At 38.6% G+C, this 19,766-nt stretch overlaps 1 protein-coding gene across 1 annotated transcript in view; it reads left to right on the plus strand.

The window, feature by feature from the left end:
• Window positions 1-19,276, plus strand: part of LOC121380885 — a 161,864-nt gene extending 142,588 nt beyond the window's left edge. The window contains 9 exon segments of the mRNA XM_041509892.1: window positions 1,298-1,330; window positions 5,068-5,258; window positions 7,211-7,329; window positions 8,855-8,985; window positions 10,623-10,698; window positions 11,739-11,822; window positions 12,990-13,014; window positions 13,016-13,138; window positions 13,673-19,276. Of these exon segments, the coding sequence (XP_041365826.1) occupies window positions 1,298-1,330; window positions 5,068-5,258; window positions 7,211-7,329; window positions 8,855-8,985; window positions 10,623-10,698; window positions 11,739-11,822; window positions 12,990-13,014; window positions 13,016-13,138; window positions 13,673-15,193 (2,303 nt within the window). The 3' untranslated portion in view covers window positions 15,194-19,276.
• Window positions 19,277-19,766: the final 490 nt, after the last annotated feature.

The following is a 19,766-nucleotide window of genomic DNA, read 5'->3' on the forward strand; positions in this document are numbered from 1 at the left end:
ATAATATTTTTGCATCATGAAGAGTAAAGAAGATGTTTATGAGGTCATGGCTGCTCCTAGGTGCTTCCTCTATAGGTGGACTGCTATTCCACAGGATGATACATTCTACTTCAGTATGTGGGAACATCTTTTCGGAATACTGAAAGCAGTGAATGACCTAAGAGTATTAAATACCGTAGTGCCAGGACTAAATCACCTCGGTGGACCCATTCTCTGATGGGTTTTTTCCCGTCTCCACCAGTGCCCCATGACTAGTATATCAAAGGCCATGGTATGTGCTGTCCTGTCTGTGGGAAAGAGCATGTAAATGATTCATTGCTGCTAATGGAAAAATGTAGCCAATTTTCTATAAAACAATGTGTCAAAAATGATCAAATATTTGACTTCTAATAGCTGATGATGAAAACGTGCTTACATTAACATCTGGGAGTAACACACTGTTGTAGATCTTCACTAATTTCAGTCAGTCTCCTTTGTTTTACAGAATACCCAACTTTAAATTGGTTTAGTCTCTGTTTTCTTCTATAAATCTAACTGTAGAAAATTGACTAACAAAACAGTTTTACTTGTTGCATGTGAATAAGGTAGTTTAAAAAAAACCCTGTACAATAATTAGAATAGACGCGGTGGCATCACTTGTCTGAATAAAGGCGTCAACTTTTGCATTAAAGTTTAATGTTAAAGTTTCACGTTTAGATCAGTTTCTCACAAACTGTAACTCCTAGGTCAGTGAAACTTGGTTTATAGTCACACTTATCATCACAATGACACCATAAGTGTTTTGGTAGGCAAGACATTTAATTCTGTACAATTCTTGTTTTATTCTTAATACTTGATAAATTTATATTTGAAACATTCCTTGAGTAAAAATGTATTTAGAATTCCTAGCTATTGATACTGCTTTGACTGTTCGTGGCGGGACGTAGCCCAGTGGTACAGCACTCGCTCGATGCGCGGTTGATGTGGGATCGATCCCCGTCGGTGGGCCCATTGGGCCATTTCTCGTTTCAGTCAGTGCACCACGACTGGTATGTCAAAGGCCGTGGTATGTACTACCTTGTCTGTGGGATGGTGCATATAAAAGATCCCTTGCTGCTAATCGAAAAGAGTAGCCCATGAAGTGGCAACAGCAGGTTTCCTCTCTCAATATCTGTGTGGTCCTTAACCATATGTCTGATGCCATATAATGGTAAATAAAATGTGTTGAGTGTGTCGTTAAATAGAATATTTCTTTCTTTTTTTTGCTTTGACTATTAACGGTAGCCGTGTGTGATACGTAGTTTAAAACTTGTTGCAGCTCTGGATGTTGAGAGGACGGTCGTCGTCACAGGTACAAGTTTGTAGAATGCTCTGCGTGCTAACTCCAGCCTTTTACATCCACTGTGTGGCTAGAATACTTTGCATAATGCTTGGGGTTGATGGTTTGCGGTGAAGTTTAAATCGTTAGCATAATTATTTTAATTGTTTAAGTGTTTGTCATGGTATTGCTTTTTTTTTAAAAGGGGTCTGAAACAATAATTGAAAAATAGAAAAAGTAGCATTCGGGCCTGTATTTCTTTAAAATAATATTACAAAGATAAAACACTACAGGAGTGTTATACATGTATGTATAATTAATTGTTAAGAATGATATACATTGTTTCAGTTAAATGTTGCCTTGAATGGCCCAGTTGTAAAGCACCCTCCTGATGCACGGTTGGTCTAGGATCGATCCCCGTCGGTGGGCCCATTGGACTATTTCTTGTTCCAGCCAGTGCACCACGACTGGTATATCAAAGGCTGTGGTATGTGCTATCCTGTCTGTGGGATGGTGCATATAAAAGATCCCTTGCTACTAATAGGAAAAATGTAGCAGGTTTCCTCTCTAAGACTGTATGTCAAAATTACCAAATGTTTGACATCCAATAGCTGATAATTAATCCATGTTGTCTAGTGCTGTCGTTAAAGAAAACAAACTTTTTTATGACAATACAAGTCGAGTTGAAATAATCGGTTGCCTAGTTACCATATTGAGCAGGTGCTAGAATTTTTTTTGATCACTTTTGGTGCCTAACTGGCCTCAACGACTTGACTCATCCTGGGGGAAAATTGTCTTCTGAACCTTCAGATATTATTTCAATCACTGAAAATCTCATCAGTGTTTTTTCTTTACTTCATATTGCAACTAAAAAGATCAAAGTAGGATGCTTTCCAGCTTCATGGTTGCTAATAACCTGTTTTCTGATGTGCTCTAGATTATCTCTTGATATCAAAGAGCGATGTGTGAGTCTGTGGTTTTTCACACAAGATGGAATTTGAATTTGCTATAGTGCCTCAGGGTGGTAGTGAATGTCGATTATATATAGTGTGTCTTGAAAACTGAATGAGTAATATAGATTAAACAAACATTAACTATAGTTGTTGGATATAGTCATCGCTGTTTAAAAAGATCACTGTTTTGCTCGGTTTCTTATTAATTAAGCTATATTCAGAGATGGACAAATAATAGCATGGTAACAATGAATGCATAGACACAGTAAATAGGAGTCAATTATAATCTGAAAGTTTTCAATAATTTATATCTCGTTATATGTAGATGTTGCTAAGTTACCAGCATCTTACATCACATTACTTTATATAACGAGTATCAGTAGCATTGTGCCCATCACTGTGTTTGCTTCTTAACTAATACTTAATTAAATAATTAACTACTAAATGTTTGCTTTTGCTACTTACTTAGAGGGTTTTTGCTTGTGCCATACATTATGGTGAATGGTTCATTATCTCATTTTCCTGATCATTCAAGTCCCCTTCAGATATTTGGTTTTGGTGAATCTTGGTGCTTCAGGAATTCAGATAAATTTTTTGATTATTTTTCATGAAATTGGTTTACGAGGAGACATTCAACACAGTTGATACTCGTCCATCTTTCAATCTATCTAAAATAATTTTAGTTTTCTGTTTGCTTTTGCTCAGTCAAGGTTTGTTAATCTTATTAATCATCATGGCACCACACGTTCATAACTACTACATTTTTATTATTTTAATATAGTGGTAGGGACAAAACAGCCAATGCTTGAGAAAATGTGATGAGGTATATAGTATTTAAGAGGAAGTTATGCATGTGTTATTTGACATTTAAAGACACTGGTTTGGGATGTTATTCAATAGTATCAAGTGTGATAAGTTATATAAGACCAATTCATCTCAGATGTGTATGTCTAACATTCTATAACCAGTGCTTCGTGACTGGTATAATAAAGGCTGTGGTATGTGCTGTTGTGTCTGTAAAAATTATAAAACTCCTTGTTGCCTTTGTTGCAGCAGTGAAATTTTAACTCATATTTTTAGACCATGTGTCAGTTAGAATCTATTAAGACACCTGACAGTCATAGTTTTAAAAGTGTGCTGTGGTGTTGTGTAATATTATTTTTTAATATATATACTCTTCAAAAAAAGAAACGCAAAAGGGTACAAATGGGTTATAACTCCGATTTTATGTTTCCTACCGGTTCATGCTTTGTGAATATAAGGTCATTGCATGTCCCAAACACATTCCCACGGTTACATTCGATAAAACGCAGCTACTGTACAATAAAGTTCCAAAATGTGAATATTCGCAAAAACGCAGCCACGTGCAAACCATGTCACCACTGCACGTGCGTTGTCTGCACGTGCAACATGAACACCGACAGTATAAAAGTGCAGGGTGTTCGCTTGCCTGGCCTCTGTATCTGGCCGACAGTTGACAATCCAGGACATGCCACGTCTCAGTGAACCGCAGAGAAACAATGCCATCGGCCGACTAGACGCAGGCGAATCCAGAACGGCCGTTGCCAGGGCATTCCATGTGTCCCCAAGCACCATCTCCAGACTGTGGGACCGTTACCAGCAACATGGATCAACACGTGACCTCCCTAGATCCGGTCGACCACGGGTCACTACCCCCGGGCAGGACCGCTACATCCGGGTACGCCACCTTCGGGAACGATTGACTACTGCCACCTCCACAGCCGCAGCAATACCAGGTTTGCGCAGGATATCCGACCAGACCGTACGGAACCGCCTACGTGAGGTAGGAATTCGTGCCAGACGTCCAGTTCGAGGTGTCATCTTAACACCACACACCGTCGACTCCGACTGCAGTGGTGCCAGATTCATCGACAATGGCCTCAACTGCGATGGAGACAGGTGTGGTTCAGTGACGAGTCCCGATTTCTGCTCCGACGTCATGATGGAAGATGTCGCGTGTATAGGCGTCGTGGTGAACGTTATGCGGCAAACTGCGTGCAGGAAGTGGACAGATTCGGCGGGGGTAGTGTCATGGTGTGGGCAGCCATGTCACACACTGGCAGAACTGACCTGGTCCACGTGCAGGGCAACCTGAATGCACAGGGCTACATTGACCAGATCCTCCGGCCACACATCGTTCCAGTTATGGCCAACGCCAACGCAGTGTTCCAACATGACAACGCCAGGCCTCACACAGCACGTCTCACAACGGCTTTCCTAGAGAACAACAACATTAATGTCCTTCCTTGGCCATCGATATCACCGGATTTGAACCCAATTGAGCATCTATGGGACGAGTTGGACCGACGCCTCCGACAGCGACAACCACAGCCCCAGTCCCTGCCCGAGCTGGCAGCAGCCTTGCAGGCCGAGTGGGCCACCATCCCCCGGGACGTCATCCGTACTCTGGTTGCTTCAATGGGCAGGCGGTGCCAGGCAGTTGTCAACACACGCGGAGGCCACACCCGGTATTGACTCCAGATGACCTTGACCTTGGTGGTGTGTCCTATCACTTACTCACAATGGACTAGAGTGAATTGTGAACAATCCTGCAACATTTGGTAATTATCGGACTCACCATTCAATAATTAAATCAATTCTCCAAATGTTACGACAATGTGGTTTTGCGTTTCTTCTTTTGAAGAGTATATATATATGTATGTATATGACTTAAATAAAGAATATATTTTTAATTTTTCATAAGATTCTTTTATGTTAATTTAAGTTTCTATTATATCTAGTAGTGCCACTAGTTACATTATGAAGCTTACAAAAACAATTTAACTTTCAATGTAGGTATGTCTGATATCCCGGTGTCCTCGACAGACCCCAGTGTTGTGATATCCAAGGAGATGAGGGCGTGCATGCTGGCGATCAAGAGGAAGACGGCCGAGCTTCGAGCCGATCTGCGGAGTTTAAAGAGAATGCATCAGTTCAACAGAGAGTCTTTAGCAGACTCCATGTATGATACGGCCAGGCAAATCAAGGTATTTATACATAGAGAATAATACATGAGTGGCCGTTACATACCATTTATCTCACAACAAGCGAAAGCGAGTTTGATACGTTTCTAAACAACGAGTTGCGAGATAAATGGTATCTACCAGACACAAATGTATTATTTTATTTCTTACATATCCTAAAAAAACGGGTTTTAAGCAAATTTTAACATCTTTATCGACTAAAAGATATTTACAACCCTTTGCACTTGTAGCTAACATACACCTCACAGACACATGATTGCCAGGTTAACTATACGTCACAGTGTAATCGATTTCCACCATGCTGTTTTTTATTGGACGTATGGCATTGGTGACCTGGTCATCACCTAGGAGCAGCCAGTCGTATGTCTTGAAATTGTTAACTCACATACGTGTATAAACAACAGTGTTATCAAAAATATCGCACGGTGTTCTCACTAACAGGTGTGTAAGAAATGCATGTATTTGCTGTCTTTTGTAGTCTAAAGAGAATTCGTTTCTTGATACTTGCCACTTTCTTCATTCATATACTTTTAAGCCCAAATATTAGGGGACAATATTTTAAAATCTTAGGTAAGTGGAACCTGGTTCACAAGCTGTTCACCCAGTTTTTTGTTTACATGAGTTATAATTTGCATAGCAAATAAAATTAGGATGATATTGAAGTATATGCTTCATATCCTGTATATGTTCACTATGCTGAAAGTTAGCATTAAAGATCCGTTCATGTTGTTAAATGTTAAAAGTTAATCTAGACTGTGTTTATTTGACAGGATGTTCTGTTGAGTGTTCCCAGTGCTAATTGTCAGGTTAATCCCACTGTGTTTATTTGACAGGATGTTCTGTGGAGTGTTCACAGTGCTAACTACCAGGTTAATCCCACTGTTTATCTGACAGGATGTTCTGTCGAGTGTCCCCAGTGCTAACTGCCAGGTTAATCCCACTATGTTTATTTGACAGGATGTTCTGTCGAGTGTTCCCAGTGCTAACTGCCAGGTTAATCCTACTGTGTTTGTTTGACAGGATGTTCTGTTGAGTGTTCCCAGTGTTAACCGCCAGGTTAATCCCACTGTGTTTATTTGACAGGATGTTCTGTTGAGTGTTCCCAGTGCTAACTGCCAGGTTAATCCTACTGTGTTTGTTTGACAGGATGTTCTGTTGAGTGTTCCCAGTGTTAACCGCCAGGTTAATCCCACTGTTTTTATTTGACAGGATGTTCTGTGGAGTGTTCCCAGTGCTAACTGCCAGGTTAATCCCACTGTGTTTATTTGACAGGATGTTCTGTCGAGTGTTCCCAGTGCTAACTGCCAGGTTAATCCCACTGTGTTTATTTGACAGGATGTTCTGTCGAGTGTTCCCAGTGCTAACTGCCAGGTTAATCCCACTGTGTTTATTTGACAGGATGTTCTGTCGAGTGTCCCCAGTGCTAACTGCCAGGTTAATCCCACTGTGTTTATTTGACAGGATGTTCTGTTGAGTGTTCCCAGTGCTAACTGCCAGGTTAATCCCACTGTGTTTATTTGACAGGATGTTCTGTTGAGTGTTCCCAGTGCTAACTGCCAGGTTAATCCCACTGTGTTTATTTGACAGGATGTTCTGTTGAGTGTTCCCAGTGCTAACTGCCAGGTTAATCCCACTGTGTTTATTTGACAGGATGTTTTGTTGAGTGTTCCCAGTGCTAACTGCCAGGTTAATCAGACTGTGTTTATTTGACAGGATGTTTTGTTGAGTGTTCCCAGTGCTAACTGCCAGGTTAATCAGACTGTTTATTTGACAGGATGTTCTGTTGAGTGTTCCCAGTGCTAACTGCCAGGTTAATCCTACTGTGTTTATTTGACAGGATGTTCTGTTGAGTGTTCCCAGTGCTAACTGCCAGGTTAATCCCTGTGTTTATTTGACAGGATGTTCTGTCGAGTGTTCCCAGTGTTAACTGCCAGATGACTCTGTTTATTTGACAGGATGTTTTGTCGAGTGTTCCCAGTGCTAACTGCCAGGTTGTGCGACAGCATCGCTCTGACATGGATGAGCATCAGCAGCTATACACGGAATCCAGATCGAGGATTGGAAAAGAGCTCTCGTGAGTTTATGTTAACAATTATTTTGTATTTGTGTCTCATTAAACATAATTCACTGTTTTAATTAGATAACCACTGTGTTTATGTAGGTGTCTGTTGAGTGTTCCCATGCTAACTGCCAGGTTAATCCTACTGTGTTTATTTACAGTTTGTTTTTTTAATGACACCACTAGAGCACAGTGATTAGTTAATCATTGGCTATTGGATGTCAGACATTTGGTAATTCTGACGTATAGTCATCAGTGCTAAACCTGCTACAGGATGTTTCTCAGTGTTAGCAGCAAGGGATCTTTTATACGCACTTTCCCACAGACAGGAAAGCACATACTATCCCACCTTTGACAGGATGTTCTGTGAGTGCACGGCTTGGAACGCCAGATTAATCCCACCCAATCAGGTTGAATGTCGAGTCCACTGAGTGGTTCGATCTTGCGACACTAGCACCTGAAGCAGGCTAAACCCAGCCACACAAATGGTTAAGTTAAGAGAAAAGAATCTATATCCCAGAACATGATCCCTGATAATGTCTGGTTAAACATAATGCCATAGAAACAATGTAGTTTAAAACAAAAAATTATTGTTTAATGACACCACTAGAGATGCACTGTGTGATTGTAATTTAAGTATACATCAGAGGAAAACAGTTTTCAGTTGTATCTACCATTTCCCACAGACAGGAAAAAACTATAGTTGTTGCATGGAACGAGAAAAAACCAATCGGTTGAATTTGAGGTGGTTCGATCTTGCGACACTAGCACCTGAAGCAGGCTAAACCCAGCCACACAAATGTTAAGTTAAGAGAAAAGAATCTATATCCCAGAACATGATCCCTGATAATGTCTGGTTCATGCCATAAAACATTTTAAATAAAATTATTGGATGGATGCACTGTGTGATTGTTAAGTATACTAAACTTTCTGTACTACCATTTAAAAATATATCTTCATAATTTTTAGTTTGTCCAACTTAAACAATATTAATATTAATAATGAATTCAAGTATCATTCCTGGGTCTTGTAGACCTCCTGTCCCTTTTTCCCTGGATTGGGGCAGTTAATTGTAAAGGAATAAAAAAAACACCAAAAAAAACAACATTTTTTTTATTAATAATGAAGGGTTAAATATTAATAATGAAGGGTTAAACTATATGGAAAAACAATATGGGAATAGAAAGTCAAAAGAAAATGGTTGATTTTAATTCCTCCTTTACTAACCGACTCACCCATGTTTTATGTCTGTACTATAATTTCCGTTGGTGTCTTTGACCCTCAAGTATTAAATTTACAGACTCGTTTAATAATATATAATGTAGTATGTGTGTAATATATAATGTAGTATGTGTGTAATATATAATGTAGTATGTGTGTAATATATAATGTAGTAGTGTGTGTAATATATAATGTAGTATGTGTGTAATATATAATGTAGTATGTGTGTAATATATAATGTAGTATGTGTGTAATATATAATGTAGTATGTGTGTAATATATAATGTAGTATGTGTGTAATATATTGTATTTATTCCAGTGACCTGGAAGCGAATGTGGAGGAGCTGCGTTCAGATGTGATCTCCCGCCAGTGTCGTGTGAACATGTCTGACGTGGAGGGCATGGCTCTCGTACTGAGTAACATCACCAAGGCTCTGGCAGAACTCAAAGGTAGAATGTGTGGGTGTGAGTGTGTGTGTGTACATGTGTCTCTGTGTGCGTCTGTGTGCGTGTGTCTGTGTTTGTGTGTGTGTGTGTGTGCGTCTGTGTATGTGTGTGTGCGTCTGTATCTGTGTATGCGTCTGTGTATGTGTGTGTGTGCGTGTGTGTGTGTGCGTGTGTGTGTGTGTGTGTGTGTGTGGTGTTGTGTTGTGCAGGCCCATAGCTAGGATTTTGAGATGGGGGGGGGGGGGGGCGTTTAGGCTTATGGAGAGGCACAAAGGGCATTAAGCGTTAACGATTATTGGAAAAAAAAAAGTCACCAGTAGAGAGGGTGGTCGACCAATCCCCCCTGAGCCCCCATTGGCTACGGGCCTGCATGTTGTGCCACATTCACACAAATGTGTTACCTTTACTTTTTCATATAAATTGCCTCTTTGATTGTCTCCTTTAAAGTTCAGTTTGCTGTTTTTGATGTTTTATAAATTGAAGACCTCCGCGATATTTTGTTATTACTTACAGTCCATATAATGATGATTTTCATAGTTGTTATCAAGAATACTACTCTATAGAGCCTTCCCATTCCCTCCACCATTACTTTTTATAATCCAATTTTCATACCGGGGTATGTTGTATGTTGTAACAGGCCTCATGCGAGGTCAAAATCATAGAGCAAAGTCACTTCTTTCTCAAACTTTAGAGAGGGCGAAGTTTTTAATAGCAGGGAGACATGATTTTTTAATCCAAAAAATAAAATACACAAAATACCTTGTCACTATTGTTTAAATTTTTTTTTATAGAATTTACAGTAGTCGCTTAACATGTGCACTTTAACAACTTGGGGATCCAGTTTAGGTGGTCACTGGGTGTGTAGGACAGGTTACCTTTTATTATGAGTGCATATATACATTAAGAATCCACTAGGACAGGTTTGCTTGTATTATTTTATAATTTCGACATCTGTTTTGTATGTTGAATTTATTCATTATGACAAAGTCTTCGTAAAACTAATTAATTACTCCCCACATTTTTTTTTTTTTTTTATGTCGAGGTCTGCTGTTCCAAACGAAATTTTTTTTATTCAATACTAGTATATTTTCCGGTGGAGCATGACCCAAACTCCCTAAAAAAAATTCATTCGCCATAGTCTAGATCCCCACCCGTGTACAATTTCCAGCACATTCGCGTGACAATACACTTCAACAGTCAGTAGCACTTTTAGGTCATCTATTAGTGCCAGACACGGGAGTTGTCTGATCTAGACAGTCTACCAGTATCTGTGAGCTTGTCGCATGATTTTGTGGCACCAGTCTCTCATCAAACTCTCAGACACTTCACACTTAATTATTATCTATGAATAGGTGTTCCTCAAGTTCTTCACCATTAATCCGTGATGTGTACATTGCAAGCGATGACTATTTTTAAAAAGGTGACACAGATTTCGCTTTATGGTGTCTGGCACGGGGAAGTCAGTCTGGTCAGAGCGAAGTATGGGCTCACTTCGCCCGGCCGTGTGAGCCATGTTGTAATATGTTACATTAGTTCCATGACACATGATATCCAAAAATGTTTTAAATTGTATCTTCAGAATTACATGTATGATGAAAACCAATTTGTTTGTTTTTACTTTGAGTTATTTTATTTTTTAGGTAACTTCCCAGCTCTTCAAGAAAACCTGAAGCAAGTGATGGCGGGCGAGATGGAGATTGTTGTAACAGAAGAGAAGTGAGTGATATACAAACAAATAACAAGAGATGGTGTGTGTGTGTGTGTGTCTGGTGGTGGTGGGGGGGGGTAATTGTTGTAACAGAAGAGAAGTGAGTGACACACAAATAACAGGGAGATGGTGGATGGAGGGGGGAGGGAGTCGATTCTTATTCATACTTTTGAAATATTTAATTCATATAAGGCCTAATAAAACTAGAATAGCAATTCTTGGCGCTAAATTATACTTTATTGGTATAGAGAATATGTATATTATACATCCGGCAAGGGGAGATAATTCTGCAGTGTAGGTTATGACAAGGGGTTGTATAGCATTGTTGTTGTGCTAGTACCAGGTAAGTATGAATAATAATGAAAATTAAAAAAACATTTTCTAAACGAGGACTGTCAAAAGTTTCATAATGTTACTAACAAGGTTAACACATCAAAACAATTAATTTTAAATCACGTTCTCATGAGAAATTTGTAAAAATCCATTTTGGTGATGTTAAAATGTTGTTAAAGAGATTTTTTATTAGATAATTGCATTTTTTCGCATTAAAGGGGGTGAAATGGTCGGTCAAGACTATTGAACTATTTCTTGTTCCAGCCAGTGCACCATGACTGGTATATCAAAGACTGTGGTATGTGCTTTTCTGTCTATGAGATGGGGCATATAAAAGACCCTTGCTATTAATGGAAAAATGGCGTGTGCTACAACAGCTTTCTCTGAATGTGTATGCAAAACTGTATAACCATGACCATGGGAAAATGTAGCAGGTTTCCTCTCTAAAACAATATGTCGGAATTACCACAATGTTTGACATTCAACAGCTGATGATCAATAAATCAATGTGCTCTAGTGGTGTAGTTAAAACAAAACCAACTTCTTGTGGCATATAATGTAAAAACAAGTATTTGTTAATAACCATACATGTTACATGACCTTCAGCTATATAATGACTTCATGGACTTTACCAACATGGCTCATATACTCTTAGATTCAGTTTTAACTTGTAACTGCCTGGTATTAAAACAATTTGTCATCATCATGGTTGCAGATTCTTGAAAGAGGAGCCAGAGAGAATTGAAACTGAACTCAAGAGATGTAAAAAGCTGACAGGAACTCTGTACACCTTGAAGAGGTGAGTTCGTAGTTTGCGTGCATGTTCACAATGGATTGCTAGAAAACAATATGGCTGTATTTCTTTTTTTTTTTTTTTTTTTTTTTTTTTTTACATGGTAGCATATTATCAAGCTAGGATCATAATTATCATGATTTATGTTTATAGTATGACATACTTATATGACCAGTTAAAGGCATACTGTCACAGATTTAAGGACCTTATTTCTCTAAAAAGGGTAATAAATCAAAATTACATTAATTTTTGCAGACCAAATCAAACTATTGCATCACTTTAACTACACCATGATGGAGTGAAATCCATGTCAACCCTCTCAGCAATGTTAGCTTTTCAATTATGGACCATTGCCATAATTCAATTATTTTTACAAAATATCATTAATAAGTGGAGTATGGTGGTTACATAGATGGTTGAATAAAGAACATTTAGGGACAAATCAAATATATATATTTTCAGGTAATACTTTGCTAGGCCATGTAATATGTCAGTAGTCTGTGACAATATGCCTTTAATATAGTGTGCACAATTATTATTATTATGTTACTTAAAGGGACAGACCGTAGTTTTTAAACACTAAAGCATATTTTTCACTATTGGAGCCATTTATGATCTCTGAAATCAAACATTACTTATATTTTATTGTTTAGATAATCTATTTCCATACAACCGAAGTGTTTCTGGTCATCCTGGTGTTTCTAATACCACAAAATTGATTTTTCTTATTTTAAAATATGTGCATGTATCTGAGAAGTAACGATTATGGAGTCACGTTTTAGTCTATTTTTAAGGGTATTTCAACATCACAGACTCTTGTTCACTCTGTTGTATCCAAATTTGTTACAGGTTTGTAAATTACCCAAACTTAGTGTCCATTTTTACGGGTTGAAACTAGGGTCTATAGATGAAAAATATGCCTTAGTGTTTAAAAAATGCCTGTTGTAAAAAGAGTAGCCTATGTGGCGACACAGTTTCCTCTAAAAACCGTGTCAGAATGACATGTTTGTGCCAATGTAAGATACATGTGGTTACATGTGCGTAAATCAAACATTGGCTGTGTACATTTGGTCCTATGTATTTAAGAGCTGATATGTGCTAATTCATGAACAGGTTGAGTCGATTAATGAACACATTGGGTCATAATTAAATTTCCCTCTCATTTGTTTCCAGACTGGCCTCTGTTCAGGAGCACCGCCTGTCCCCAGGTGCCGGCCATCGCGATGAGTTCTTTGGAGCCCACTGAGGATGATAAGCAGCTTGTGTTAGAAAACATCCGTGCAGTCGTTCCTGATCACGATTCACGGCTACAGCGCCTAGAGGTGGGTTCAAACACTCTCACATCTTCAAATTTATTTGTGCTTTAATTTGTTTTTATCACACTATCTCCCTTTCCTTGCCTCTTTGAATTTCTTCATATTTTTTCTGTTCTGGAAGCTCCTATCTTTCAATTTGTTTTGCTAACACATCCACATCCCAGTCCTTGTCTCTCCAATTATGACCGGTGCTTCTGTTATGGTCATCTTTGCCACACATGTCTCGTTTCCCATCAGCGTTTTGCTGTTGGCTTAGCCTTGGTCTTAATTATTATTTTTTTAGTTTGAGTTTAAATATAGTCTCTGTTCAGATATAAATTTATTGTGACATTAGTTGGGGGGGTCACAACCCAAATTTTTATCTTTATTTATAGCGAGGACAAAAAAACTCCTCAAGCATATTGATGGTGGGTATAGCCCCCTCCTGCAGCCCCCTTGGTTCCCTTGGTCCTGGTCTTTTTGCTGTATTATTAATAACCTTTAAAACAATATTGAGTCTGAATTTGAGATAATTAAGTTATTAAACTCTTTGTCTTGCAGGCTGCGGAATCGTCTCGTGAGAGAAAGAAGAAGATAGTGGGTCAGCAGGAGGCCCTGAAGATGGGCAAGACCCTGGAGCTGGCCACCAAGGCTCTCAAACCCATGACAGACGGCTCGGGGACGGGATCCTCCACCGAGAACATCGCCGAAACACAGCCCGATGGTCACAGCAAGGTCACACATCCCACAGAGAAAATCAGCAACGTCAGAAAGGGAGAGTCGAATGAGGACGTTGTGTATGAAGTGATCGACAGCAAGGACGGAAAACGGGATCCAGGGGCCGGTCTCCATGACAGCAAAGAGGCAGCTCGCTCAGCTTTCTTTAATGCATTATCTCCCCCTGTTTCACCCCGCGATCCTGCGCTCCACAAGACAACCATGGATTATACTGTTCGGATCTCACCTGCTAAAAATGTGACATCGTCGAGTACTAATGTCGTTTACACTACTAGCATGGCACCCACTCCTGTTACGTCATCATCGGATCTAAAACCTAACAATCTGAGTATAGCCACGGACAAAAAGGGTAATTTAGAAGGTGGCATTGCACAGTCTAATGATATTTCTCCAACGAGAGCAAAATCTGCTTTCTCCAGCATTCCTCAGCGATCGGGAAAACCAAGTTCTTCCTTGACGCCAGCTGCAGGGTCACATGGTAGGATCTCGCCCAGTCAGCCTGGGAAGAAGGATGATGCCAAACAGAAGAAGATCCCACCGCCGCCACCACCGCGGAAAAGTAGTCGATTACCCACGTCAAGTGTGATGACCAGCATGCCAGTATCTAGTCAAGGGGTCGTCACTGGCCCCTTCATGTCCCCAGTCTGCCCCGTGTCCCCCAAGACATCCCCGACATCAGATGGTGCTAAATCTGTAGCTAGAGACAAAAATGTACCGTTAAATCCTCAAGTGAAAATTGCTGCCAGAACTGGGCCGGTTTCTTCCACGCCCAAGCCCACACCGCCTAAAAAGCCGACGACCAAGTTCGAGAAGGATCTGGTGGCTGGTATATACGCCAACATGAACCGGCCGGACCTGCAGCACCAGAGGATATCCGCGGGAAGCATAATAAGAAAAACGGCCGAAGAAACCGCGTCCCAGGGAGCCGCGACGCCTTCCCGCGAGGAGCGTGGGAGCAGCAGCGACAGCACGAGTTCCAGCACCAGCCTGGATTCGCAGCAAGGCGCGGTTAACGTTGGAAAACCGAGATCGGAATCGTTGACCGACGGCGTGAAGAGACCGAAACCTCCACCTCCCGAACGGAGGTCCAGTCTTCAACAGAAGTCTCACATTGAGATGCAGGACGCTGCCATGTCGACGAGCGGGGAAACTATCCCATCACCTGCGAAGTGTTTGTTTGCCGATGTCGCGGGGTCGGAGGTGAACAAAACCCGGCTCCTACAGGAGCAGCAGAAAAAACTAGAACACATCGTGTCCGAAACGAACGAGATGATCAAACAGCAGCAAAAGCTGAACGAATCGAAAAATCCCGTGAATGGTAGTGCTGGCAAATCAAAGAGCTGATAAAAGCTCGTTGCTAAAAAAAATATATATATATATTTGAATTATAAAATTAAAGTTAAACAAGTGGCAGTTTCCAGTCACACTGTTTTTGGATATTTCAGAAACTAGTTTTTGATGTAATGTGAATTTTGTTGATACAAGTCGAGGTTGATGTATGTTGTTGAAGCTAAAAAGGTGCTGTTATTAATTAAAAGGAATAGCAAAGTGTAGGATTACCGATTCCACACAGTACAACACATAGAAGTGCAGTGGAAATATGATTGCCATACAAATCATGTGAATAACAAAGTGAGAGTAATGCCAAAGAAATGTACAGATCAACTGTGATAAAGGAAAACTTATCATCAGATTCTATATAGTAAAACTTATCAAATATTTCTGGTGGGTCCAGATTTCGAAGAACAAAAAGGAGGAATTTAACCTTAAGACTGTTGTTACAAATATTTCTGTGAATTTCAACTTGGTTTGCTTCTAAAATGGATATATAAAAAGTGTTTCAATGTTTCCACTGGTTTCTATAAAGGATCCCACAAGACCAAAAGGTATGACTGCAATTCAAGTCGTCATTTCATCTGCATCCATGTAGGGGCCATATCATTCTGTTACCATGGAAAATGCTGTATTTGAATTGTTTAATATGTTGATGCATAGAAAATGCAATTTAGCAGCACATGACCACATTTTCCTACCAGAGAAAGAAACTGCAATCCATTGATATTTCTGTTGATTTATCCAGCAGTTAGGTTTACCAATAGAAATACAAACTGAAACTTTCACTCTTTGAGATGGTTGGTCATTCATAACTTCATTCATGAGTTTTCTCGTGAAAAGTGGTATCCATGGATACAAGACACATTTAGAATGTCTATATAATCATGAGGTGCAATTGTCTCATAGGTATAGCTACAAGTGATACACCACATGGATTTAAGTGCAGATAGATAGGGTGCTACAATAAACAGGTTTTTCTAATGTTTTGTATCGGACTATTTCCCCCCCCCCGAGATGGATTCAGGATAAGACAACTTAGTGAAAAAAGTGCACGATTTCTAGGAAAGGTATTCCTAATGCTCTCAGAATTACAATTATTTGGCAATTATCAGCGACATTTTGTGAAAAGTTGGGTGTTTAATTGTTTGTGAATGGTCTAACCCAGAACTAGTTGTGTGGAGTATGTAATTGCCTTACAGTTAAGCATATTGTTGAATGTAGACGGGAGTTACATACATATACGTTTACAGTTTTGTTGACAGTTTTCAAATTTATATGTTTACAAATTTAATTGTATTATAGAGAGTACTGTTTGAAAAAACTCAGGGTACCAAGAAAAATTTAATCACTAGAAAAACAATGTTTTGCCAGCAAGTTAAATCAAATGGCAGTGTTTTAACAATGTAGCAACACCTCTGCTTACCGGTAACATAAATTGAATTTGCCATAGGTTGTGAACTTTATATATCATGGTTGTGTCAAATTTACTAGCATGTCTGCAGTTTGGGGACTTCCGGTTAAAAACATCATTTATTGTCAGCATTCAGATTTGCATGTTTAAGCAATTTAGATTGATGAATATATTAACAAATAATTGTGTGGTAAACAGGTCAGGTCAGGTCAGGTCAGAGTGTTTAATGTGCACATTCAGAACAAGCTGTTGTAGCGCACGCCTGTCCTGGGCACAGGTGTCGACTTCAGCCGGCCCCTCCATCCAGGACAAGAAAGGGGTAGGATGAAGCCAAAGAGAAATAGTGCACATTTTTGAGAAGGAAATCATTCGCAATTTTGAACGGTCTGCCAAAAAATAAAGGAGGGAGCTACGTATAGTTTGGAAGATTAGTAAACCGAGAGTAGCTCGTCAAGGGGACCTAGATGATGTTGAAATGTCTCCCTAGGTTGCACATAGGGGCCCTTAAAAGGGCCTGAACTGTTCAGCTGTGGTAAACAAAGTAATTTCGATTTTAAAACGATAATAATCTGTAAAGAGATGGGTTTTATCATATGAATAACCAGTTTTAAATTATGATAAAAGGAAACTCATTAAAGTCTCAAAGAGGTCATACTTGATGCTTATTTAAAACAAAAGTAGTTGAAAATATGTTCAAAACAACTATACATACATGTATATCGAAATGAAAAACATTTACATAATTATAATCTATAAAATAAAACCTTAATAATGCAACTTAAGAACTTGACCTGTAATGTGAAATAGTTCTCTCACTAGATCTACATAGAAGAGAGGATAGTCTGGAAATTATTTAAAATTGACATCAAATATAATGTCATGGATGAAAACAGAATCTGAATGGTCATTTTAAAACTGCTTAAATCTTGGAGTAACTGTCCCCTCATTACAGCATGTCTTGTAAAGTCAAGGTGCAATACAGTATTATATTTGTATAGGTAATAGACTTACCGGTAAACAGTACTTGTTACCATCTATGCATGCATATGAAATTTTACAAAAGTTATTAAAGAAAACGGATCTACATTTCTTATTCATATATGTTCATGTTTCACTGTATTGGTTGTGAATTTTCTCCTGTCTTTGGTTAGTGTTACATGTACTTGGAATGCTAAATATATTTTTGTGCAGCCTGTTAATTGCACATCTATTGAAAAGCTGCCAGTGTGCCTGAAGGAATGCTCTCTACTTAAAATTATCATTAGAAGCTTTATAATGCTGAAAGTAGGTTGAAACATGAAAACAAGAAAAAACCCATTTGTTAAACAAACTGTATATTCATGAAACTCGAAATTATTTCTATAAAAAAGCTTGTATGGAATTTTTAATATTAAGACATAAAATTGCTTCTCTTGAACATCTTGTGTTCAAGTTTGTTTATGCTGTTTATATTTTTCATTTGAAAAAAGTTTCTGATCTCTCTGTTTTGTTATGCCCAGTGTGCGTGTATATACTTTCTAGCTGAGAGGAATTTGCGTCACTTTAATTTGCTTATTTATGAACAAAACAGCTGTAATCGATTTTAATATTTATAATTTATATACAGTGAACTTATGATTTTGATCAAGTTTGTTCTAAGCATGATTCACTGGAGATATCTAGTACAATTATTATATGGCATGAAACTAGCATATTTTCACCTAGCGTGTTCTTGCTTCATTCATTAATTCACGTTTACTTTGGAGCAGTATAGGACTGGATTCAAAATAGAAATAAATACAAGTGAAATCTTTATATTTCAGAATCATATTTTTCAAAATTCAACTAAACAAAACATTTCTGCTTTTTACTTTAAAAGTAATGATCCATTTGTATAAAATGTGTATACATTATCTTTGTGGCATACATTCAATAATGGAAAGACATGTTTTATTTAACAACGCACTCAACACATTTTATTTACGGTTATATGGCGTCAGACATATGGTTAAGGACCACACATATATTGAGAGAGGAAACCCGATGTCGCCACTTCATGGGCTACTCTTTCCGATTAGCAGCAAGGGATCTTTTATATGCACCATCAGACAGGGTAGTATATACCACAGCCGTTTATACACCAGTCATGGTGCACTGGCTACATTCAATAATGGATACCAGTAGACTGGTATTTTCCATCTAACTCTCCGACTGAACATTTGGTTGAAGTCTTGTTAAATTTATATATGATCAAAGAAATTTTGCTACATTTTATATATTTTTGTGTGATGAATTGATTTTTCTAATATTTGTTTGGGGGTATGTTTAAACTTTCTTATTCCAATGAATGAGACTCCAGGACAATTTCAAGGTCATTTAAAACTTTGTTTAACCTGGAATTATGTAAACATTTTAAGGGGAGTATTTTTTTTATAAAGGACTGCCAGCAGTTAAATGGATTATTTATATTTTCACTAATCAGTACAAAGCATGCAAAATATTATGGCTTCACCATGCTACTTTCAGTCCATTGACACACAATGTACACATTTCTATCATGTAAAATGTTCAGTCTCTAAGCATTGGGCTATTTCTCGTTCCAGCCAGTGCCCCACAACTGGTATATCATAGGCCATGGTATGTACTACCCTGTCTGTGGGATGGTGCATATAAAAGATCCCTTGCTGCTAATCGAAAAGAGTAGTCCATGAAGTGGCGACATCGGGTTTCTTCTCTCAATATCTGTGTGGTCCTTAACCATATGTCTGACGCCATATAACCGTAAATAAAATGTTGAGTGCGTCGTTAAATAATAAAAAAAATGTTGACTAACTGCATACCGTTTTGGTCCTTTCATTCTTATTGAATACTTTTCAGCACTTGAAAAAAATAATTCTTTATAATAGAATAGTTTCTCCTTTTGTTTTCCAAGTGCCCTATATTTCTCCGAACAAAAATGGCTTTGGACAAATGACCCTATACTTCATGTTTGCTTGTATCATAGCATTCCACCACATTGCCTGGTTAGTACCTGCAGGGGATTGTATCAAGTGGCTCAACTTTCACTTTAAAAATGGCTAGGATAAAACTGTCATGAGGTACTAGTTGTCGTACCATTTTAAAATTATTTTATCCCTTTAGTATTAACCAGGGGCCTAATTCTCTAAACTCTCGTAACTTTGCGATCTCGCA

This window comes from Gigantopelta aegis, chromosome 9 (genome assembly GCF_016097555.1).
Source record: "Gigantopelta aegis isolate Gae_Host chromosome 9, Gae_host_genome, whole genome shotgun sequence".
Classification (NCBI taxonomy): Eukaryota; Metazoa; Mollusca; class Gastropoda; order Neomphalida; family Peltospiridae; genus Gigantopelta; species Gigantopelta aegis.